Source organism: Lissotriton vulgaris, chromosome 8, assembly GCF_964263255.1.
Source record: "Lissotriton vulgaris chromosome 8, aLisVul1.2, whole genome shotgun sequence".
NCBI lineage: Eukaryota > Metazoa > Chordata > Amphibia > Caudata > Salamandridae > Lissotriton > Lissotriton vulgaris.
The window spans coordinates 579,573,316-579,594,654 of record NC_141696.1 but is presented as its reverse complement, the minus strand read 5'-3'; the positions used below and the strand labels follow the sequence as shown (position 1 = coordinate 579,594,654).

Sequence of the window (21,339 nt, the reverse complement as noted above, 5' to 3'; positions counted from 1 at the left end):
CCCATACCTGCCACTTTGGATGCATAGGTCATTTCATCTCCCCTCAGCTCGCTTTTCTCAGCCTACAGCTGTGTGGAGTCTAGCAAATTCACAGTACCACTATGAAGTCAAGCGGCAGTGCTTTGATGCCATATTTTATAAGGTAATGTTCGAGGCATATGAGCTGCAGATCCTACATTTAGCAATAGATCGCCACCTGGTGTTGGGCTCGGATGATTGCAGGTTGTTGTTGTCTTCTTGGAAGAAGTCTTCTGTAGTCATGAGATAGGGGACTCCTCCCTTGGACAATACTGCGCATGGTCATCGACTCCATCCTCAGATTTTTTTTTCCGCCACTGGGTTCAGATGAAAGTTTTCCACTCCAGGTAGAAAAATACTTTTTCTGCTTTTTCGAAGCGAGAAACTTCAAACAAACTTCTTTCGACATCGATCAGACTTTCGACATCACCAGCTACATTCCGGCGCGTCGACGCAGGCCGTTGGGCCCATCGGCGCCGTGCAGCCTACGCCTCATGGAAAGAACTCCATTCAAGAGATGCCTGGTATGTCGAGCAAAATTCCCTCATAGCGACCATCACAAGGTTTGCAACCTCTGTCTCTCGCCAGAACACGACGAGTCGACCTGCACAGCCTGTGCCTCCTTCCGATCGAAGAAAACAATTCGAGATCGGAGGGCCCGTCGACACGAAATGAGAAGATCAGCACCAGCACCGGAGGCCATCTTTGAAGAGGAGATCGTCGAAGAAGACGTCTCCAAGGACAAATATCCAATCCAAGATATCTCCGAGGACGAGGCTCCACTCTGCGCAGAGGAAGACTTCAGATAATATCGGGGGCAGAGGATTCGTGAGTACATCTGCCCCTGCACGACAGACATTACCCAAACAGAAGGCAACGGTCAGTACTCCGCCCATGGGGCCCAGTCGAGACCGACATTTACCCTCTAACGCCCCGCCTTCGGGCCCGGCTCCGAGGAAAGACAATACGCCTTCCGGTGCCTCGGCACCAAAGAAACACCATGTGCCAGTTACACCTCCTCCATTGGCACCAAAACATCCTTCGACACCGAAGGATTCATCGGCACCGAACATACCAAACCCGAAAGCTTAGACTCCGAAACCTTCCGGTTCAAAAAACAAAGAGGGGAAGCCAATTTCTAGCGCCACAGGCCCAGCAAAACCTGTCTCCACGCCGAAACCTCTAATATCGGTACCGAAGACCCCAGATAAGGCTAAACAACATTCGGCACCGAAAACATTGCCAAAAGACTCAGCAACTCCTCATAAGGCAAAAAGTACTAAACAACCTCTATCAGCTCCGAAAAGATCGACGCCGAAGAAGGTTATAGAAGAGGAAGAACTGTTTAACCCTGATCCTAGACAGAAAAAAGTCCATATTAATCCAAAAACTTGACATGTGGAAGCAATCCCTTATAAGAAGAGACCAGCAGACACACCACTTACACCTGTGGTCCCTGCCAAAAAAGGACTGTGCAACTTCTCCAATGCACCCTTCCTCTCCTTCACCTTCTTCCTCTCCTGTTACTCCATATGTAGAACCTATAACTTCTCCAATTCACTCTCCTGCATCATCACACCACACTGATGAGGAGTATGATTTGGGTGGGGGGGATGATGTTCCAGAAACACATACATACCCTTTAGATGAGGATGGTAACACAGAATACCCTAAGGATGATGAGGATTTATATAATTTTTCACCAAATAATGCACCAGAAATCCCTGATCCTCAGTACTACCCAACAAAACCTTCCCCTACAGAGGACAGTATTGGTTTTAATCATTTGTTAAACAGGGCTGCACTTTACCATGGAGTTCCCATGCACTCTGATGCCATTGAGGAGGACTTCTTGTTAGACACTTTCGAACAGTCACAAAGGTCTACTCAAATATTACCAATGATTAAGGGAGTCATAAAACATGCTCCAGAGATTTTTTAAGATCCAGTAAGGTGTAGGGTGTTAAATCCTAGAATAGAGAAAAAGTATAGGCCAGCACCAGCTGATCCAGTCTACATTAAGGGTCATCTGCCACTAGACTCCTTGGTAGTGTCTAATGCGCGCAAAAGGGCCAATTCTCAAACTTCTGGGGACACACCCCCGCCTGACAAAGAGTCCAAGATCATTGATGAGTCAGGGAAAAGAATTGCTGCACAAGCAACAAACATATGGCGCATAGCGCAAACACAGGCTTTGCTCTCACGCTACAACAGGGCCCATTACGATCAACTAGAAAAGCTAATGGAACACCTACCAGATCAACACAAAGATCTAGCAGCAGAACTTTTACAGGAAGGCAAACTAATTTCAAATGCCTCAATTAAATGTGCACTAGATGTAGCTGACACAGCATCCAGAGCAGTGAACACTAGTGTTATTCTCAGGCGTCACGCATCTCAGGTTTTAAACCAGAGGTACAAACTACCATTCTAAACCAGCCCTTTAATCAGAACCAATTGTTCGGGCCAGAGTTAGATAATACATTAGAAAAGATGAAGAAAGACACAGATACCGCTAAGTCTATGGGGGCGTTACAATACACCCAAGCTAGAGGTTCTTTTCGCCGCTCCTCTTATAGAGGAGGCTCCAAGCAGACCGGCGGAGACACAACATCATCTTTTAAAACACATACGCAAACCTCCTCTAATAGAGGATTTTTTAGAGGAGGATATAGAGGCAATAACAACAATGACTTCCCTCTGTCTCCCCTACAGCATTCCACTCCTGTGGGGGGCAGACTCTCACAGTTCCTACCTGTCTGGAACTCCATCACAACAGACAGGTGGGTAAGACAAATTATCCAACATGGCTACTGTCTAGAACTCACAGCAACCCCCCCCCCCCTCCCAAACATACTACCCAGGCAGCATCCAATGTCTGCAGAACACATAACTCTGCTTCAACAGGAAGTTCTAGTACTCCTACAAAAAGATGCTATTCAAGTAGTTCCATTAGAAGAACAAGGAACAGGAGTCTACTCCCTGTACTTCCTAATTCCAAAGAAAGACAGGACCTTAAGACCAATTCTTGACCTCAGGCCACTCAATCACTACATTCAATCAGATCATTTTCACATGATCACTTTACAACAGGTACTCCCATTACTACAACAGGGAGATTTGCTGTCCACACTAGACCTAAAGGACGCCTATTTTCACATTCCAATACATCCTGCACACAGGAAGTATTTAAGGTTTGTCATACAAGGACAACACTATCAGTTCAAAGTCCTTCCATTCGGGGTTACAACAGCACCACGAGTGTTTACAAAGTGCTTAGCAGTAGTGGCATCACATCTCAGAAGACAACAAATACATGTCTTCCCCTACCTAGACGACTGGCTCATAAAGGCAAGATCGTACAACTAGTGTGCACAACACACAAAGCAAACAATTCAAACACTGCACAACTTAGGGTTTACGATAAACTACACCAAGTCGCACCTAGAGCCTTCGCACGTTCATCAATATCTAGGAGCTACTATAAACACATCAGTAGCTCAAGCCTATCCCAGTCAAGCCAGGATTCAAAGTATTCAGAACTTAGTCTCCCTTTTTCAATGCCAGCACTCTCTACAAGCCAGAGTGTTCATGTAACTAATAGGGATGATGGCATCTTGCATCTTCATAGTTCCCCACGCAAGACTGCAAATGCGTCCACTACAGGAATGTCTAGCACAACAGTGGAATCAGGCTCAAGATCAGCTCACAGACCTGGTGTTGGTGGACAGCCGTACATATCGCTCTCTGCAATGGTGGAAACCAAAAATTTGACAAAGGGACGGCCGTTCCTAGAACCTGTTCCACAAGTAGTGCTCTTGACGGACGCATCCCTCACAGGATGGGGAGCCCATCTCCTGCACTATACCACACAAGGTCAGTGGAACAATCAACAGAAACAGTTCCACATCAACCACTTAGAGCTGTTAGCAATTTTCCTAGCACTCAAAACCTTTCAAGTACAAATCCAAAACAAAGCTGTCTTAGTCCGGACGGACAATATGACAGCCGTGTACTACATACAAAAACAGGGGGGGACACACTCTCTGCAACTGTCCCAACTTGCACAGAACATTTGGAGATGGGCCATTCCTCAAAACATACATCTGACAGTAGAACACCTTCCAGGGATCCACAACCAGATAGCAGATCTGTTAAGTCGTCAATCACAACAGATTCACGAATGGGAGTTGCACCCACAAGTACTTCAACCATTCTTTCAAATGTGGGGGCATCCACAAATAGACCTGTTTGCCACCCACGAGAACTCAAAATGCCCAACCTTCGCCGCCAGGTTTCCACACCCACGGTCGGAGGGGAATGCAATATGGATGAATTGTTCAGGCAGATTTGCGTACGCTTTTCCGCCTCTCCCACTCATTCCACTAAGAGTACGCAAGCTCAGACAACAGTCCCTCAAACTGATACTAGTGGCCCCTACATGGGCACGTCAACCGTGGTTCACCACGCTACTAGATCGCTCAATGGTTCCACATCAGAAATTACAGCTCACGCCATCCCTGTTAACACAGAACCATGGAGAAATAAGACACCCAGAACCAAGTCAACTGAATTTAGCGATCTGGCTCCTGAAGTCCTAGAGTTTGGTTACTTAAACCTACCACCAGACTGTATGGATATAATTAAAGAAGCTTGAAGACCCACTACAGGAGCATGCTATGCTGCTAAGTGGAAACGATTTGCAATATACTGTAACAACAATCACATTGATCCTTTGGACGTTTCCATCCAAAATATCATTTGCTACCTTCTACATATACAAAGGTCCAATTTGGCTTACTCTTCCATACACCTGCATCTAGCAGCTATTGCAGCGTATTTACAAAATAGACATCTATCTCTATTTAGAGTACCTGCAATAAAGGCATTTATGGAGAGATTAAAAAAAATAATCCCACCCAGGTTACCACCTGCTCCAGTATGGAACCTAAATGTGGTCCTTACAAGACTCATGGGACCCCCTTTTGAACCGTTACATAAATGTGAACTACAATTTCTAAAATGGAAAACTGCTTTCCTTGTTGCCATTACCTCTCTCAGAAGAGTTAGTGAAATACAAGCATTCACAACAGAAGAACCATTTTTTCAAATACATCCTAACAAAGTGGTTCTTAGACCCAATCCAAAATTCCTACCAAAAGTGATTACTCCTTTTCACCTAAACCAATCAGTAGAGTTACCAGTGTTTTTTCAAAAACCGGACTCTGTTGCAGAAAGAGCTTTGCACACCCTAGATGTTAGAAGATCTCTACTATATTACACAGACAGGACTAAATCATTCAGAAAAACAAAACAACTATTTGTATCCTTCTCTCCCCCACACAAAGGCAATCATATCTCTAAAGGAGGTATTGCTAGATGGATTGTTAAGTGTATTCAAATATGCTATCACACGGCTAAACGTACACTAACAGTTCCTCCTAGAGCACACTCCACTCGCAAACTAGAAGCCTCTATGGCTTTCTTAGGAAACATACCATCAGAGGATATATGCAAGGCAGCAACATGGTCTACAATACACACCTTCACTAAACACTATTGTGTTGATGTGCAAGCCAAGCAGCAAGCTGCAGTAGGCCAAGCTGTCCTTAAACACTCTTTCAGTATGCTACAACGGATACAAGCGACCACCTCTAGGGGAGGCACTGCTGCACAATCGTTGCTAAATGTAGGATCTGCAGCTCATATGCCTCGAACGGAAAATGCTACTTACCAGTATGCATCTGTTCTTGGCATGTAGAGCTGCAGAATCCTACATGCCCTCCCGCCTCCCAGGGACTTGTATCCGTTCCAGTACTCATCTTACTTAGATGTACACGCATGGACATCCTTTTCTCTTTACTTCTACTAACTCCATCATTTCCCATCATGGCGAAAAACAATCGGAGGATGGAGTCGATGACCATGCGCAGTATTGTCCAAGGGAGGAGTCGTCTATCTCATGACTACAAAAGACTTCTTCCAAGAAGACAACAACAACCTGCAATCATCCGAGCCCAACACCAGGTGGCGATCTATTGCTAAATGTAGGATTCTGCAGCTCTACATGGCAAGAACAGATGCATACTGGTAAGTAGCATTTTCCTTATTCGTTCTAGAAATCCCTCCACCTTTTTTCTCTCTGTTTTTTTAAGATCATTTCCTGTTTTGCCAGAAGAATGCAGTCAAGAATATTATATATGACAGCATGTCGCCCAGTTTTGAAAATGCATAAAAGACATTGTCCATAAATAAATGCAAGCCTAAGAAAGAAAATAGCTTTTCATTCTTGATCTGCTGTTAAAAAACTGCCAATGAGTATAGTAATAGGTTTCCTAGGTTTACTTTCCTGTAGCCCTGTTCTGTAAAGTTTATATGAAGAGAAATGGTAGTCCATGGCAACATTCACTTTTCATTAAGGACTTTAGGCAGACAGTAACTAGGGCAATTGAGAAATATTAGGGAACTATTTGAGAAGATAAACTTCTTGTAGCATATGATCAAATGAGCAACAGTGTAATTATGTGGGTAGGACTCAAAGTAAATTTCTGCAACTCTCAGGCAAACTTTGTGATAAGATCGTATTGTGCATGCGATATAATCAAATTAAGGTCGCAATAGCATGATTTTAAGCTTTTATATTTATAACTTTCAATAATGCCTTTAAAAAACAGATATACACTTATTTGACTGGTATTTTTATTTTATGATGTTAAATACATAAAAAGAACAAAATAGTCATTCAAATTATTACAAAAACTGGTCTGACAAAACAGCAATCGTATAAAAACAAACGGATACAGTAGAAAAGATGTTAAAAATAAACAGCAAGATGCTGCGCTAGCGGGGTTGTGAGGCAAAACAGGAAAAAGAAAAAATGACTAATTTGGACACTCACAGAATATTATTGCTGTCAGCGCCATACATTTCTAGCCTCCTACTTACAGTACAAACCGAACATACCACGATTGACCTGTATAAAGGACAAGGAGGGACATTTGCACCTAGACGCTTATAAAATATCTAGTGTCTTTCTAGACTTCTTCTGGACAATGTAAGATGCAAATACCTATATTAACTATTCGAATAACTCAACATATCTCAACAAACTCCATCTCCCTAATTTTTATCCCCTATGCCAGTCTCTTCTTATGCAAAAAGTCTCTTCTTAATCAGCCCAATACAGAGGTGAAACTCCAATCAGCTGTCAAATCTCAAAGTTGGTAAATCCCCCAGGCCAGATGACCTTATTGACCAGTTTAACAAAACGTTTTGGAAAGAGTTGCAACTGCCCTTACTAGATCTCTTTCATGACTATACAGGAACGGGATACATGGGGGGGAGCACACTGCAGAACTGATCACAGCCCTAATATCCAAAGAAGGCAAGGACTATTCCCATCATACAAACTACAGGCCAATCTTATTCATCAACCTAGATTGCAAGCTTTATGCATAGGATTTGGCCAAAAGCATCGAGTCAATGTTACCGCTCCTGATCGGCCCGTACCAAGCGGGTTTCCTCAAAGGCAGGCACTCCAATGATAATACTAGGCTATTAGGACATGCACTACTGATAGCTAAAACCAAAAACTCACCAGTAGCGGCCATAGCACTTGATGTTGAAAAAGTATACGACAAAGTTGCATGGGCTTTCTTGAAAGACACATTGTCCTGTTTCAATTTAGGTCATTTATTAAGATAGTTATGGCCCTATACTAAAACCCCAGTACCAAAATCCGGTCTAATGGTGTACAATCTGACTCGTTCCCATTCAAACAAGGCACGAGACAGGGTTGCCCTCTGTTCCCCTCACTTTTCCTCTCAATTAACTCAATAACTTAATCAGCCTAAACATCAATGGCACCTCTTTTAAAACAGCAGTCTACGCTGATGACAGTGTAATAATGACAGAGCATGCAAACACTGCTATCCATGAAATTATGGCCAGGAATCGAGGACTACTCCCAGGTCTTGGGTTATACCTTTAATGGGGATAAATTTGAGGTCTGTCCCCTTAACCTTATCTGTACCAAAGAGGTCTTATGCTCCTCTAGCGTAGCGTAGCAACCCAACTTTCTTAAATATTTATGCCTCGGATTCAATGATAACCTCACTAAATCTATCCGGCATAAAGAGCCCTTGGTACTTCAAATGGTTGAACAATCCCTAGACGGATGGTCACAAAAATTCCTGACACTGTGGGGAAAACTTGAATCCATAAAAATGGTTAGCACTCCGATTGTTAATTATTTGCGAAACATGTCCCCCATCATCTGCTGAGATTCATTTTTCCACAGGAAAGACTGCTTTCTCAACAAATTCACATGGAACTTCAAAATAAACCTTGTATTTCCCTAAAAAAACGGTCTTCCTATGCATCTAGGCGGAGCTAATCTTGTTGATTTCAAGAAGTACCAACTAGCGTTCTTGACCGCCCAAGGTGCAAAATGGCTAGACAGGATCCCTCACTTCGCACCCCCTTGGCTGTCCTTACAGCAACTACTTGCTGACAACCTATCACTGACATCTCTTCTAACCATCTCCAAAGACCACCACGCTTTTAATAATCTGATTTTGAAACACACTAGAAACTCCTTACTATATTTCGATCTACGCCTCCTGACCATGAGTCACACTCCATACAAACCTCTATCTGGTTTAATAAAGATATCAAATGCGATCCCATCGTATGCATAGGTAGTTCATGGAGATCGAAAAGGAATCTCTACAGTGGAGGACTTTGGCTCCAGACTAGATCCTCTATCATTTTACGGTATTAGACATAAATATGACATTGCTTCTTCTGACTTTTACGACTTCCTTAAACTCAAAGTAGCCATCTCCAAACACAAAGCCTTTCCTTTTAAAGAAGCCTTGTTTCCAAATTTTCGATCATTATTCAAGAAAAGTGGGCATGTGACCTCCAAGATATGTGCCAAACTCAAACCACCAACTGTCTCGCTATGTAGCGCTACACTACTCAAAATGTAAATGTATGTGTCTTGTAAAGTGCACTGCTGCCCTGAGGCGTTGTGGCGCTGTAGACCGCTGGGGAACCCGTCCTGGCTATCCCTGTGAGATGGTCCCTACTGGGTATCTCCAAGGTGAAACCAGGCATCCCCGGCGAATGTGGGGGGCCGTTGTAGAGATGAGGCAAGCTAATGCTCAGAGTTGCCGAGTGTAATCCCTGGTTAGAGTAGGCACCGAGGCGAGAATTATCGAGTCCGCTGACCCTAGTCCACGACACTGCCGCGTCGGGAATTGAACCCTGGTCCCGGGCCGTTCTCTGCTTCCGGGTCTGCCGCCTCTAACCAGTGAGCCACACCACTCCACACCACACCACTCTACAAAAGAACCGGTGCACTGACTGGTCCCAAGACTGATTTCCTAACCTGTCGGGTATTGAATGGACAAAACTGTGGGTTCCCCATTTACAAAGGAAATAACACCAAAACTTGCACTGACCAAACTACATTTTCTTCAAGGAACTTTCTGGACCCCACACTGCTTGGCCATACTAGGGCTCATTGAAAAAGATATCTGCTGGAGCTGTAAATCAGAGAATGCGGATCTCTGCTACATGTTGTATGATCTTCCCCTGCAACACAATTTCTAGACTAAGGTTCACAACACTATCGATGGCATTTTCAACACCAATATCCCTAGGGACTTTTTGTTTTCCTTCTGTAGCGCCTTTAACCGCCCACTCACGACTGTACTACAGCAAGATAATTTACATCTAATTGATCTCATGTTCACTGTAGCCCTAAAACCATCCTCTCCTCTTGGAAATCACTGTGGAATGCCTCTAACAACGCATGGTGGGAATGGCTGATATACATTAGAGGTGCACATTCCATCCTATTTACCCAATATCCCTGGTTCTCGGCTAATAAGGCTCTATGAAACAGCCTATGTCTATGTAAGATTGATATCTTGAACTGATCTAATTGTAGATATATTTTTGGTGTCTATTTTTTCTTTGTTACTCTCACCATTGCCACCTCGCACTCAGACTACCATGTCTTCTAGTGTAGGCTCAATCACTCACTCTACCAGGAGTTGTCAGGTTCTTTAGGTCCGCTGCTTGTGAACTATGACCATCTTTCTTTTCTCTCCCTGTCCCCTGTCTGTCTTCCCCCTCCTCTTCTCTCTTGATACTTCCCCTCCATACGGTTGAGCACGGCAGACTTTAATATCTTATTCTAATTTGATGTCTGCTTCTGTGCCTTTATACTCGATGTCCGTGGCTCATATACTATCGCAATACTTTCAGTGCAGCCAATTCATGTATGTTTTCCAACCGCCTATTTTGTGCTAAAACGCTCATAAAAACTTTTGAAATTAGAATTAAAAAAAACGATTATTGCTGATTTACATGTCACAATCAATTTGGAAGACAATCCACTTTGAGTTTTATTTGCTGTGGCTTGCGCTGTATGGCATTGTTTTCCATGTAGGTTCTGAAGATGTTTGTTAGATAGATTTTCCTGGTATTCTTCCTATGTGGGGGCATTTTGGCCGCACCATACCACATAGAAATATGCATGGAATATGCCTGTAATTACTACATCTGCCCTACAATATTTTATCCGATTATAACATTTGGAGCAGACCTTCTTTGTTCTTGGACTGTTGCTAAAAGTCTCGAGGCATCCTCCTCTCTTTAAAGGCCTAACAAATGATATTTCTGCTTGGTAATTTAGGTTTTTACCACATGCCATCAAGTTTAAATGATGCCTTCGAACTCATTTACTTCCGTTGGCTTCGGTTTTTTGAAAATCCAGAAACATTTCCGTGTACCGTTGTTTGCAAGTGGGCATTGTTCTTTATTGTAAAGCCATTTTGGGTTGTTAGGTCTGTTACAGATGTGGACTTCCATTCACTGATGTTTTTGTTTCGCAGTTTCAATTCTGGGACTGTCTGGGGTGTCATTTTAAAGGAAAAGGTTGCATTTCATATCCAAATATTGTGTGCCTGATTCACAAAGCCCTGTGCCTGATTCACAGAGCCTGTAAACAAAAGTCCGGTATTTACCCTCCTGTGTTTGGAATTTATTTCTAAATTTCTAAATTTGTGGCTTGTAGCGATCCAAAGAGAATGCCAAAGGATACTTATAGAAACTTGACTGTCCTAGATTTTGACGAGTAATCTTGCTTGCAAAAATATTTGAATAAATCATGTGGAAATGTACTCTTTCATATTTAACTTCATTTCTTTTTTTCTCCATAAACTAAAATATGTTTCCTTCATCTATCCCCCTCCGAGAAATATGAGGAAGTTAGCTGCTATTTACTGGACTTAAAACCTACTTATAACTTCTTTTATCAGGACTAGTTTTATGTGTTCTGCCAGGATGGGAAAGTACCTGCAAGGATGGTTGTAAAAGTCAACCAACCTGCATTCTTGTGAGTTTACCTTGCATTTTGCAAGCCACTCCCCCCCCGACCCCCCATGGGATCAAATGTGAACATTTAATTTACAAATTACTTTTTGTGCACCTAAGTTGCACAGAGTCAATTTGGACAAAAATAGGACTTTTCTTTTTAAGCAACATTTTATTAAGATATTGTAGAATTATTTTAAGAGTTATAAGGTGTTTCTGATATCGTGGTTTTTCTTCATTTTAAGCCTATATAAAAATGTGTATAGCTCAGGAGAATAAATAATTGATTTGATGCAACTAAAATTACTGTGATACTTATTTTGTGATCTCTCAGGCTGTCGTTAAATTTCAGACTGAATTTCCAGTTTGTCATCAGCATGTAGTCACGGTGCAGTGAAATCTTCATTGTGCACCCTGGCCCTTTGCATACGTAGTTTGGTAACTTACATACTCATAGACCAGTATTAAAGATATATTTTTGATGCTTCAGCTTCTTTCTATATCAAGAAGTAAAAGACGATTCTTCTTTTTGATCCGACTTATCTGCGATGGAGAAAGATAATTTTCCCAAACCTCTTAAATATGTGTTGGGATATGGAAAATATTACTGTAAGGGAAGATTGTGCTAAGATTTCTGTCTATTTAACCTTTTATATGTCCATAGCTTTACATGTATTATAGACACTATGCGGAATCATTATTGGTGCCCTGGTTTGAACTAGAATCCTCTCAGTCGCAACATGGACAACAACAGCAGCAAAGCACCCTACAGGGATGCTTTTTCTTGTATTTAACAGCTAACTTAATTTGCTCTGTAGTTTTATGGACATAGTCTTCTGTATTTGTTGTGTTCATTTCAATGTTATTGATTACTTCTCCCTGTTCTTCCACCATCAGAGAAATTTGGAGAAAAAGGTCCCGTAATTCCTTCATTTGAGTTTCCAAGTTGAGAAGTTCCTTTTGTCTCTGCTCAATTGCAGATAGTTGCGTTCTTGTAATCTTTATATCCGTGAGCACGTTTTCATTGAAGACGTCCCATTTGCCTTGTTCAACCATTTTTTCCAGTTCTTCCTCTGACACTTCCTTTCCAGCAACCTCAAGCTGCCGGACAATGAACTTCTTACACGCATCTTGCTTGGTTGCAATTGTGTTGTTGTACAGAAACATGGTCTTCTGAAAATGCCTGAACAAGGCAGCATGCTGGGACCGAAGTATCCTCGCGAGACCAGAAGAGGCCCCATTCTCTCCTTCGGTCTTTTTTGCCTGTTTATTTAAAGCATCTAGGCGCCGGTTGATATTTTCGGCTTGAATCTTTATTTCTCTGGTAATGTTGCTCTCCGTTTTCATAACACTAAACCTTCTCATTGAAGACACTAGAGTTCTTTGCTGCTCACCGAATAGCTCGATTTCTTGTTCCAAACGATTAATGTCCTCTCTTAGTTTGTGAATTTCATGCATGTAGCTCTCAACAACTGGCTCTTTTTCAAATACAATTGCGTGCTGTTGGAACTCTGTTTCAATCTCTTCATTTGTACTGGGCTCATTTTCAATCTCTCCGGATGCTTCCAATTCCTTAGCCCGGAGCTTAAGTTCTTGCAGGCGATCTTTCATGTTTCCACATCAGAGGGAACAGAAAGCAATGTTGAATTTTCTTTTTCAAACCTAGGAGAACACAAACTATTACAAATTAATTTCAAATAAAATGTAATCATTGGTAACATCTGTAATTACTGTAATAGCTGGGCCACAATGATTTTGATCCTCACATCAATTTTGTTGTTTAAAAATAGTGTCATTCTTTTAATAATGTATAATTAGAAATACTGTACAGTGCATTGGTTGGTATGCTGATCAGTGTTCTGTTCCATTGATTAGGAAGTTCATTGTTTGAAAACAGTACGTTTCTAAGTGTGGATCTGTGTATAAATTACACATTGGCATTTTCCTCTGTTTTTATGGTTCAGCTGCACTTTCAATTGAAAAGGCATTTTTGTTTTACATGCAATTTGTTAACCATTTGCAAATCTGCACCGAATTTTACATTCGCTTAGGTCAGGCTTACCAGTTTCTGTACAGTTCTATGGAGGACAAAAAGTTAAATAAAGTGGGGTATTGGGTGTCAGAATAGATGTTTTTTTTTCATTGTAGCTCTAACAGGAAATTTTGCTCGCTGAATTAATTTAGGCCACACCAGAAATGGAAGTCAAACCTGGCTTGGAAAGCATAAATCCATTTAGTATTTTTTAAGATTTAACCATTTGAAAAAGGTGACAGGTGGGTTTGAAAGTGTTAACTCTTTTTTTAGATACTTTAGCTGTTTAGAAATACCTGTGTTACATACCATAACTGACAAATTTCACTTGTTTCTAATTTTGCATTTACTGAAGCACAAATAACTTTAAACAGTTTTTTTTCCAATTAATATAGAACCTATTCTGTGTAGTCTGATCTCCCTAATCAGGATATTGGCGATACAGTATTCTAGTTCTTGACTGATGCCTTCGTTTTCCTGCCTGAAGGGCCAGGTTTGATGACGTTCTTTATGAATTTATCAGTTACTTGACTCATTCCTGAAAACTTGACCTCTTTTAACCAAATTATAGCCTGTCAGTCTCAGTATCGGTTTCGTTACTGCCGGCAGTCCAATTAGTCAGGCCTTTAAGTATTGAGGGATAGGAATGTAAAAATGTGTACGCGCCAGCTACTGTTGGCAATAATGTGTTTCGGTGTCGGTAAATTAAAAACCCCGGTTTCCGAAGCTATGTAGACTGCACTTTCGGTGGATACTTACTGCTTTTGACAGAGTGATGCGACAGTGACACCACATGAAGTTTAAATAGATATAAACTTGCTCGCCTTAAACTAACTCACTGCCGTTGCTTCAGACATGCTGAGCACAGGGAGGCAATGTGATGCAAGCCAATTTTGTCATGCTTACGTCCAAGAAATGAAGCATTGAGCCAGCATTCAACTGTCAACCTAATGGACACACCTGTTATACGGATCCACCGATTCAAGAGGGTTTTGGGAGGATTCCTCATGGCCAACTCACGTAATTAAAATTTGAAACCTGAGCTTGGCATAGTTTGATACAGTGGTATGGAATTAATCTGTCCTAATGTGGTGGAGTAGGTGTAAAACTGGACTGGGATTTCTAGCCTTCACGACTCACTCTCCCTTAATCACTACAACACTCATCATGTACCACAGATAACAAGGGTTGAGAGAGACCTAGACCAAGCTGTAGATACCTGTATTCACTGTAGCTACATGGGCGACCAGCTTGAAGTTGACCTTTCTGGGATACAATAGATACAGTATCTCGGACTGCCTCTGAATGAGGAAAGTCCTTGCAAACCCTAACACAGATGCTCTTTCTTTGGAACACCGCTGGAAACGTGAATATGGAAGGCCGCTTTCTACCTTGCATGCCCCACTCCCATTGCCTCTTTGTCTGAAAGCCTTAGAATTCTTCAGCTCATCAAACTGTGTAAGGATGCTTCATACTTGGATCAAGGGACAGACATCCGCCCACCATGCTACTGTGCTGTCCATCTTCAAGGAGACCCTTGACAATAATGCTGGTGCTATTAAGATGGCAATTTTGGTGGGCATCCCCTTTGCTCCTCCCGGTCACAAGTGATTCTTATGGAATAATGTTATGGTGCCAGTACTGGCCCTTCATAGGTTTATGTGCTCATGCCTTAAAGCACATTCCCCCTCTGAGTATATATGCTGTACTTGAGGGGGGTGTTTCTTGCCTCATTAGCATTTTTGTTTTCGTGGTACAATCTTTACAGACCATAGCACAACCTTGTTTTATATATCAACAAGCAGTGGGCTTCTGTTCAGATAAATATTGTTATTCGATGAAGTGCATTTAAAACTGGACTGTAACTCTTTGCATAACTAGCCAGTTTGATCTTACAATACTCAAGTGCGCTACTTCAACACATTTGCATACACTCCATGTGAGTGCGAGATAAAAGCTGCCCTGTACCTCCTGTTCTGGTATGGGCGACAGAGGCAATTAGATATGTGTGCATCTAGGTGCAAAGGTTTGTTCTTTTCGACTTTTGGATTAGTAGACCTATCTGCTCCTGGAGATCGCATTTTTCTTACATTGTTGGCGTTCTGCCTTTTAATCTAGTGTTTTGCTTCCTGAATGTATGGTAATCCCCTGTCTTGGAAGTGATGCATTGGGCCTAAATTAGCTAAGGCTGGGCTTAGCTTTTTATCGCTTCCTACCCATCCCCTGATTTTCGAGGTAGTTTTCATATTAAGACAGACACCCAGTTGTCCTGTATTCCTGGTGACCCCTCTGCCAAACTGGTCATTATTCTCCATATGCTCCTTCTGGTGATGAAGGTTTAGTCCTATCTGATGCCGACGACCTGTTTGTTCTGTAGGCTTTCAGGTAAAAGTGCACTGGAGTTCACAACACGTTTAAGAGACTAAGATTTTGTGGGTGGGAAGGACATCACACTAATCTCTTATATATTGGACAAGAAGTTTTTATTTGTCTCCGACATTGTTAGATTGGGGTTCAAACGGTGTTATGCAGGCCTTCCCTCACAGTAGTTGGGCTTAGGGTAACTCTGGTAGTGTTTTTTTTTTAAACTAGGTAAAATGCTGTGGTCAAGCATTTACATCCACAACCTTTCAAATTTGTTCAGTCCCGTTTGGAGGCTGCACCGTATTAGAGGAGCTTGGTTTGGTTCTTTTAGTTTCAGGATTTATTCCTAAGCAGTTTGAAACATTAGTCAGTACATTTTTAAGTTCTGTCTCTGGCTGCTCATAGCTTCTCCTTAGAGTCAGAGGGCTTTAAACCCTTCCCTACGGTGAACTCCAAGCTGTATTTCATCAGAATAAAACTGTTCTTAGTAAACATTATTTCTCCTTCGGGTTCTGTCAGATTAGCCTGCAAGTTAGCATGAAGTGTTCTTTGTTTTTAACTTATCTCTCCTCTGATGTGACACAGCATTACCTTAAAGTTCACCTGGAATTACTATATGTAATACATCCTTGTTCTTCAGACATGTTAGCTCACTCCTGGTAACTAGACTTGCCCGACTACAGTAGCTCACTTATTGATCTTTTGCATCACCGATTCCTACTATGCTTCTAGCCTCCTTCTCCTCCATACAGCATGCAGTTAAAGGTGAACACTGTCTTCCCTTGGAAGTTGCCTACAAGGCAGTGTCAGGGATATGCAACATGCTTTCTGTGCACATTACACCACAGCTGTTTGCTTGTGAGCTGATGCACACTGTATACACATCTACCTCACGCAAGCTCCATCCATGTCCACATGGATGGAGTGCAAGACACAGTCAGGGCGACTGACAGACCAATTTAATAAGCAGGAGAGGCCTGCAGGCAACTCTCCCTGTCATGTAACAAGTAAAAAACAGCCTGTCCTGTCACTACAATCTGTTGCTGGCACCACTGTCAGGCTTCTATAGTTGTGGCCCTGCTGGTAGCCCTGTTCATGGCAAGCCCCTCTGGACTGCTGAGCCCCACTCTGGGTCACATTCTGTGTAAGTGTGCTTGGAACGCACACACATGAATGTCGTCATTGCTGTGGCCAAAAATTGAAAAACCTTCAGACTTTAAGCCATGGGAAACAAAGGGTATGGATGCATGCTGTCCCGTGCAGTATAGGGGTACCTTAACAACCCAACAAGATGTTCTCATGTTTATGCTGATGATGCCTGGAAACCGTCCCTTATTTGATGGGACAGCTACTGTAGTCTGCTGTGTAGTTAATGCTTCACGTTCTGTAAAATGCCCAGAGCCATGCTCAGCGGCATTAAAATAGCTTGTAACAAGGAATGCTGTCTCTGCTGCGTTCCTCAGTCATGGACTCACCGGGGAGAGGTTAAACACCACAATCATAGCTGATCATTGAGTCGTGTACTAACAATATTGTCTTGAAGTAAATTGTGACATGTGACTATTTCGACTGCTCTTTCATAGAAACATTAAACAAGTTCTTATTTTTTCCTTGTTAACCAAAACGTCAGCACCAGGTATCACCGTGTAGGAGAATTTCTGTAAGAGTGGTTTCCTATTTTTGAACCCGATCCAAATTACCACTGCATCACCTCTAGTCCAGCGCCATGAAACCTACTGGTGTACGTGCGCTCTACAAATAGTTATTAACATAACATAACATAACATAGTTTAGTATTGGTAACTATATCTGCTTCCCAGCTACACAGATTGTGACTTGAGATGAGGGTATGTACTTTGAGATAGTAAAGGAATTTCCATTACAGAACCTCCGCTCCACATTTGCATATCTCTGCAACTCACGGTCTCTTGAATTTTGCTCGATTAAGGCCGTTGAAAAATGAGTGCTTGACAAGTGGAAAACGCTTTCCACAACCCTGTGGGAGTTCGAGCTTAAAAACTGAATCACGGGGCAGAGAGCTGGACTGAGGCCAGATTAATAAAGCTTCTGTTGACTGTTACCTGTCAGACTAGAAGTAGACGTCCACTATTTTGCCAGGTGCCCTGATATCTACAAGTGGGAGGGAAACAGTATGAAGCAATCCTGCTCTGTATGTTGCCCCTTATTTTACCCTTAGCTTATAAAACTCTTTAAAAGGAGTTAGAAAGTGCAATCCCCTCCACCATCCTCCCTCCTTTCATGCATACCTGAATGTGAAGTGAAGTATGACAGCTCGTAACCTATGTTCTACACCCAATGAGGAACCTATGAACCGCAGCATGTTCATGCCCTGGATATGTCTGCCACCTTTAGTGCTAAGACTATCTTGATCTCTAGTTTTTATGTGGCACTATGCACAGTTATGTGTGGTAGATGAAGTTGCTTCAGAGGGTAGTTTTCTGGTCCAAGATAGGCCCTTTAAAATCCATAGATTGAGGGTTCTTCTGTGGGATGGTGTGGAGGGCCCCTAGGCGACCGGTGCACTTCCATCGTAATGGGATGTCCTCCCTCCTCGGCTCAGCCTTCGCTCTAACTGAATGTATGGAGCTTGTATTAATACATGGGTGGACTTTGGAGTGCTCTGCCAGAGCTGGTATGCTTCAGATGTTGTGGAGGGCCAGGAATATGTTTTTTCCATTGGACTGTTCCCTTTGCGAGACTTGAGAAGCTCATACAACATTAATACCACGACTCGTTGACCAGGAATCCTGACATGGGACATGGAATTTGTAGCCATTTCGCTGTAGCATCCTATGAAATGTGCCCATCTGACCTCTGTTCCACAGTTATTCTTTAAAGGGGGGACTCTTATTAAAACCTGCTGGCTCCTGTTTCACTCTCACCACCCGCCCCTTGCACTAATGGACATTGGCTGTCAGGAGCACCATGTGCACCACCTGGCACCATTGACCTCACATTGTGGTGCATCCTCCATAGACCGTAAGACCCAGTAACGTGAGGCTTTGAAGGGCAACTTCACGTCTGCTTGTTTCCCCATCACGGTTAGTGACTCCAATAGATTTAGCTGCTCTGGACCCCAAATGCTGGCAGGCAATTTCCTTCCATCTTGTTGTGATGCCTTTGACTGCTTGTCCAGTGGATACGACCGGAGTGCTAGTGACCTAGGCAGGGAATAGGAGGTCTTGATTGTGCCAGGGCATACATAGGACATGTAGGCCTCTCTATACTGGACAGTTTTCCATGTCCATCCTGCATGTGCTTGCTGAGCCACAGGCAGCTGCAGGATCTCCTGAACCACCTAGGCTAGCCCAGAGGGTTCTAACCAGCAACTGGTGGTACATGAAAAAATAAAAGGTGATGGGAGGAATGCTTGAAATTTGTCTAACCAGTGGCAATCGCTCTAGGTAACATCTCAACCCATTGTTCTTTTGCTCACCGTGTCACCTCAGTTTGGACCCAGCCATATGCAAAACAGTCATGACCCTGCTCCTCATGGGAACAGTCCAGCCTGAACTTCAGGGCCAGGTCCTTCTAAACCATAAAACAATAACCCAGTACCAGTTTTGCACTAGTTATGGGCCAATCAGCCGGGTACAGCTTGATTCCAGTGACACAGTGAGCATGGACACACACATGGGCATACCCATGCCTCTTAGAGCGGTACATGAAACACACAAAAGGCCATGTTGATTATAGCATGCTTGCTCAATTGTAAGGACCATGATTGAATCTTGCTCCTTGAGGCATGACAAACCAACAATAAATATTCCCCTGGACTATTTTCAAGCTTTGCAACAACAACACAGCTTGTTCATTAAAGTAAAAAATAAATTGCATAGACCGGCACTGAAGAACATGCTTTTCTCAGCTAAATTGAAGGTATTTGTGGATACCAAAACATACTAATTTACTAAATGCTACACTGTACTAGACTGAAGAAAAGGTTTTTACTAATGATAGATGGAAAAGGACTGGATTTGGGTTCCATACCTCTGGTCACACCAAATACACCCATAAAGGCATCAGAGGCAAACCAGGAAACTGATGGAAGTAGGGCGGTCTTATATTGGCCCCATGGTGAATGACCTACGCTGGGAAGGCCTCCATAACATTTTATATGATTGTAATGGTCAGGTCAATTGACCTGGGATGGAGTGACAACTGACCGTTTGTGCTGTCATTTGGTAACCTTGATCTCTTGCACTACAGATAATGTTGACTGCCCTTTAAGTTCATGAATGAGTAAGCCATAACACAGGGTGATAAGTAAGAGGTTGATTCTATCCTGTCCCTTTTAGTTTTTTCCAAAAGTGGTTCACCATGCACTTGCTCTGTATCCCCAACTGAAGCATCCTGGCATGTAGTGGAGTGGATCAACTCACTATTTAGTGTTTTTGTTATGGGCAACAAAAAGTTCAAATTCGGTCTCTGTGTATGGTCTATTTTTATGGTTACTTGTTACTGTCAGTCAGTCAGTCAAACAAGCTTTATTCGACGGTTGTCATAAAAGCATCTAGTACAATACAATTCATTGAGGAATAAAACAATAAATAAGGTTAAAAATACAATCTCATAAAAAGGTACTCTTAATATATATACAATATAATTCCAGGGTACTAAAATGTATACAAAAGGGTACGTGAATTTATTGGTTTGCCTGTAGGGGGGGTTGCCATTTTAACAGTTTACGTCTTATAGCCCATGCCCACCCTAAAAACGTTGCCACAGTGATAAACACAGTTTGGTTGGTACATGTACAAATTATTCTGACAGCCACCATCCCACTCCTAGTACCCAGTAATTTACACATAGGAGTTAACCATGTCCTTCGAGGTGCTGCGTACACAGGGCAAACAAATAATAGATGGTCAACAGTTTCCCTTGGGGGCCAGGCAACCGGGACAGGCAACCTACCCCCACTAGACCAGCGATTAGTAAACACTCTGACTGCTAGACTTCCGATTCTAAGCTGGAAATAAAGCTTTCGGTCTAGAGGTTTTGTAATACCATCCCAGAAATCTTCAAGACCGACCTCCTCTTTAAGAGTCAGGAAGGTACCAGTCAATGAAAGTGGAGCAGAATTCCTGTAGACTTTCGAAGCAACTGCCTCCCAGTACAGTTTTTTAAAAACTTTTTTAGGAGGAAACCTTGCATTTACAGGGTCTTCCCACATTTCATTCAGACCCAAGTTTGTTAATACCTCGCCAATCTTACATAACCACTTGATCTTATGAAAACTGTCACTCTTGATTACATCCATAAGCCCACTAGCAAATACTTTCAAATCAGGTGTTAACCATAACCGCCTCCAGTATAAAACCGGGCGCAAGGAAGCAATTAATGCAATTGGGCTTAATCCCAGGTCGTAAAGCAAAGGACACATTGGAGTGCTCTGGGGTAACTTAGTAAGATTTCTTAAGAACCGTTTTCAGAGTATGACAACTTCATTAGGTTCTCGAACCTCCAGATCTCTACCCCATATAATGTGGAACTGACAACTTTGCCATTATACACTT

General features: G+C 42.4%; 2 protein-coding genes across 4 annotated transcripts in view; one reads left to right on the top strand and one right to left on the bottom strand.

The window, feature by feature from the left end:
- The window catches only part of ARL13B (ARF like GTPase 13B), an 836,406-nt gene that overhangs the window by 373,475 nt on the left and 441,592 nt on the right, over window positions 1-21,339 (top strand). The window lies entirely within an intron of this gene.
- Window positions 6,710-21,339, bottom strand: part of STX19 (syntaxin 19) — a 96,868-nt gene continuing 82,238 nt past the window's right edge. For both annotated transcript variants that reach the window (XM_086934424.1, XM_086934425.1), the window contains one exon: window positions 6,710-13,068. In XM_086934424.1, the coding sequence (XP_086790550.1) occupies window positions 12,136-13,017 (882 nt within the window). In that variant the 5' untranslated portion in view covers window positions 13,018-13,068 and the 3' untranslated portion in view covers window positions 6,710-12,135. The remainder of the gene's footprint in view (window positions 13,069-21,339) is intronic.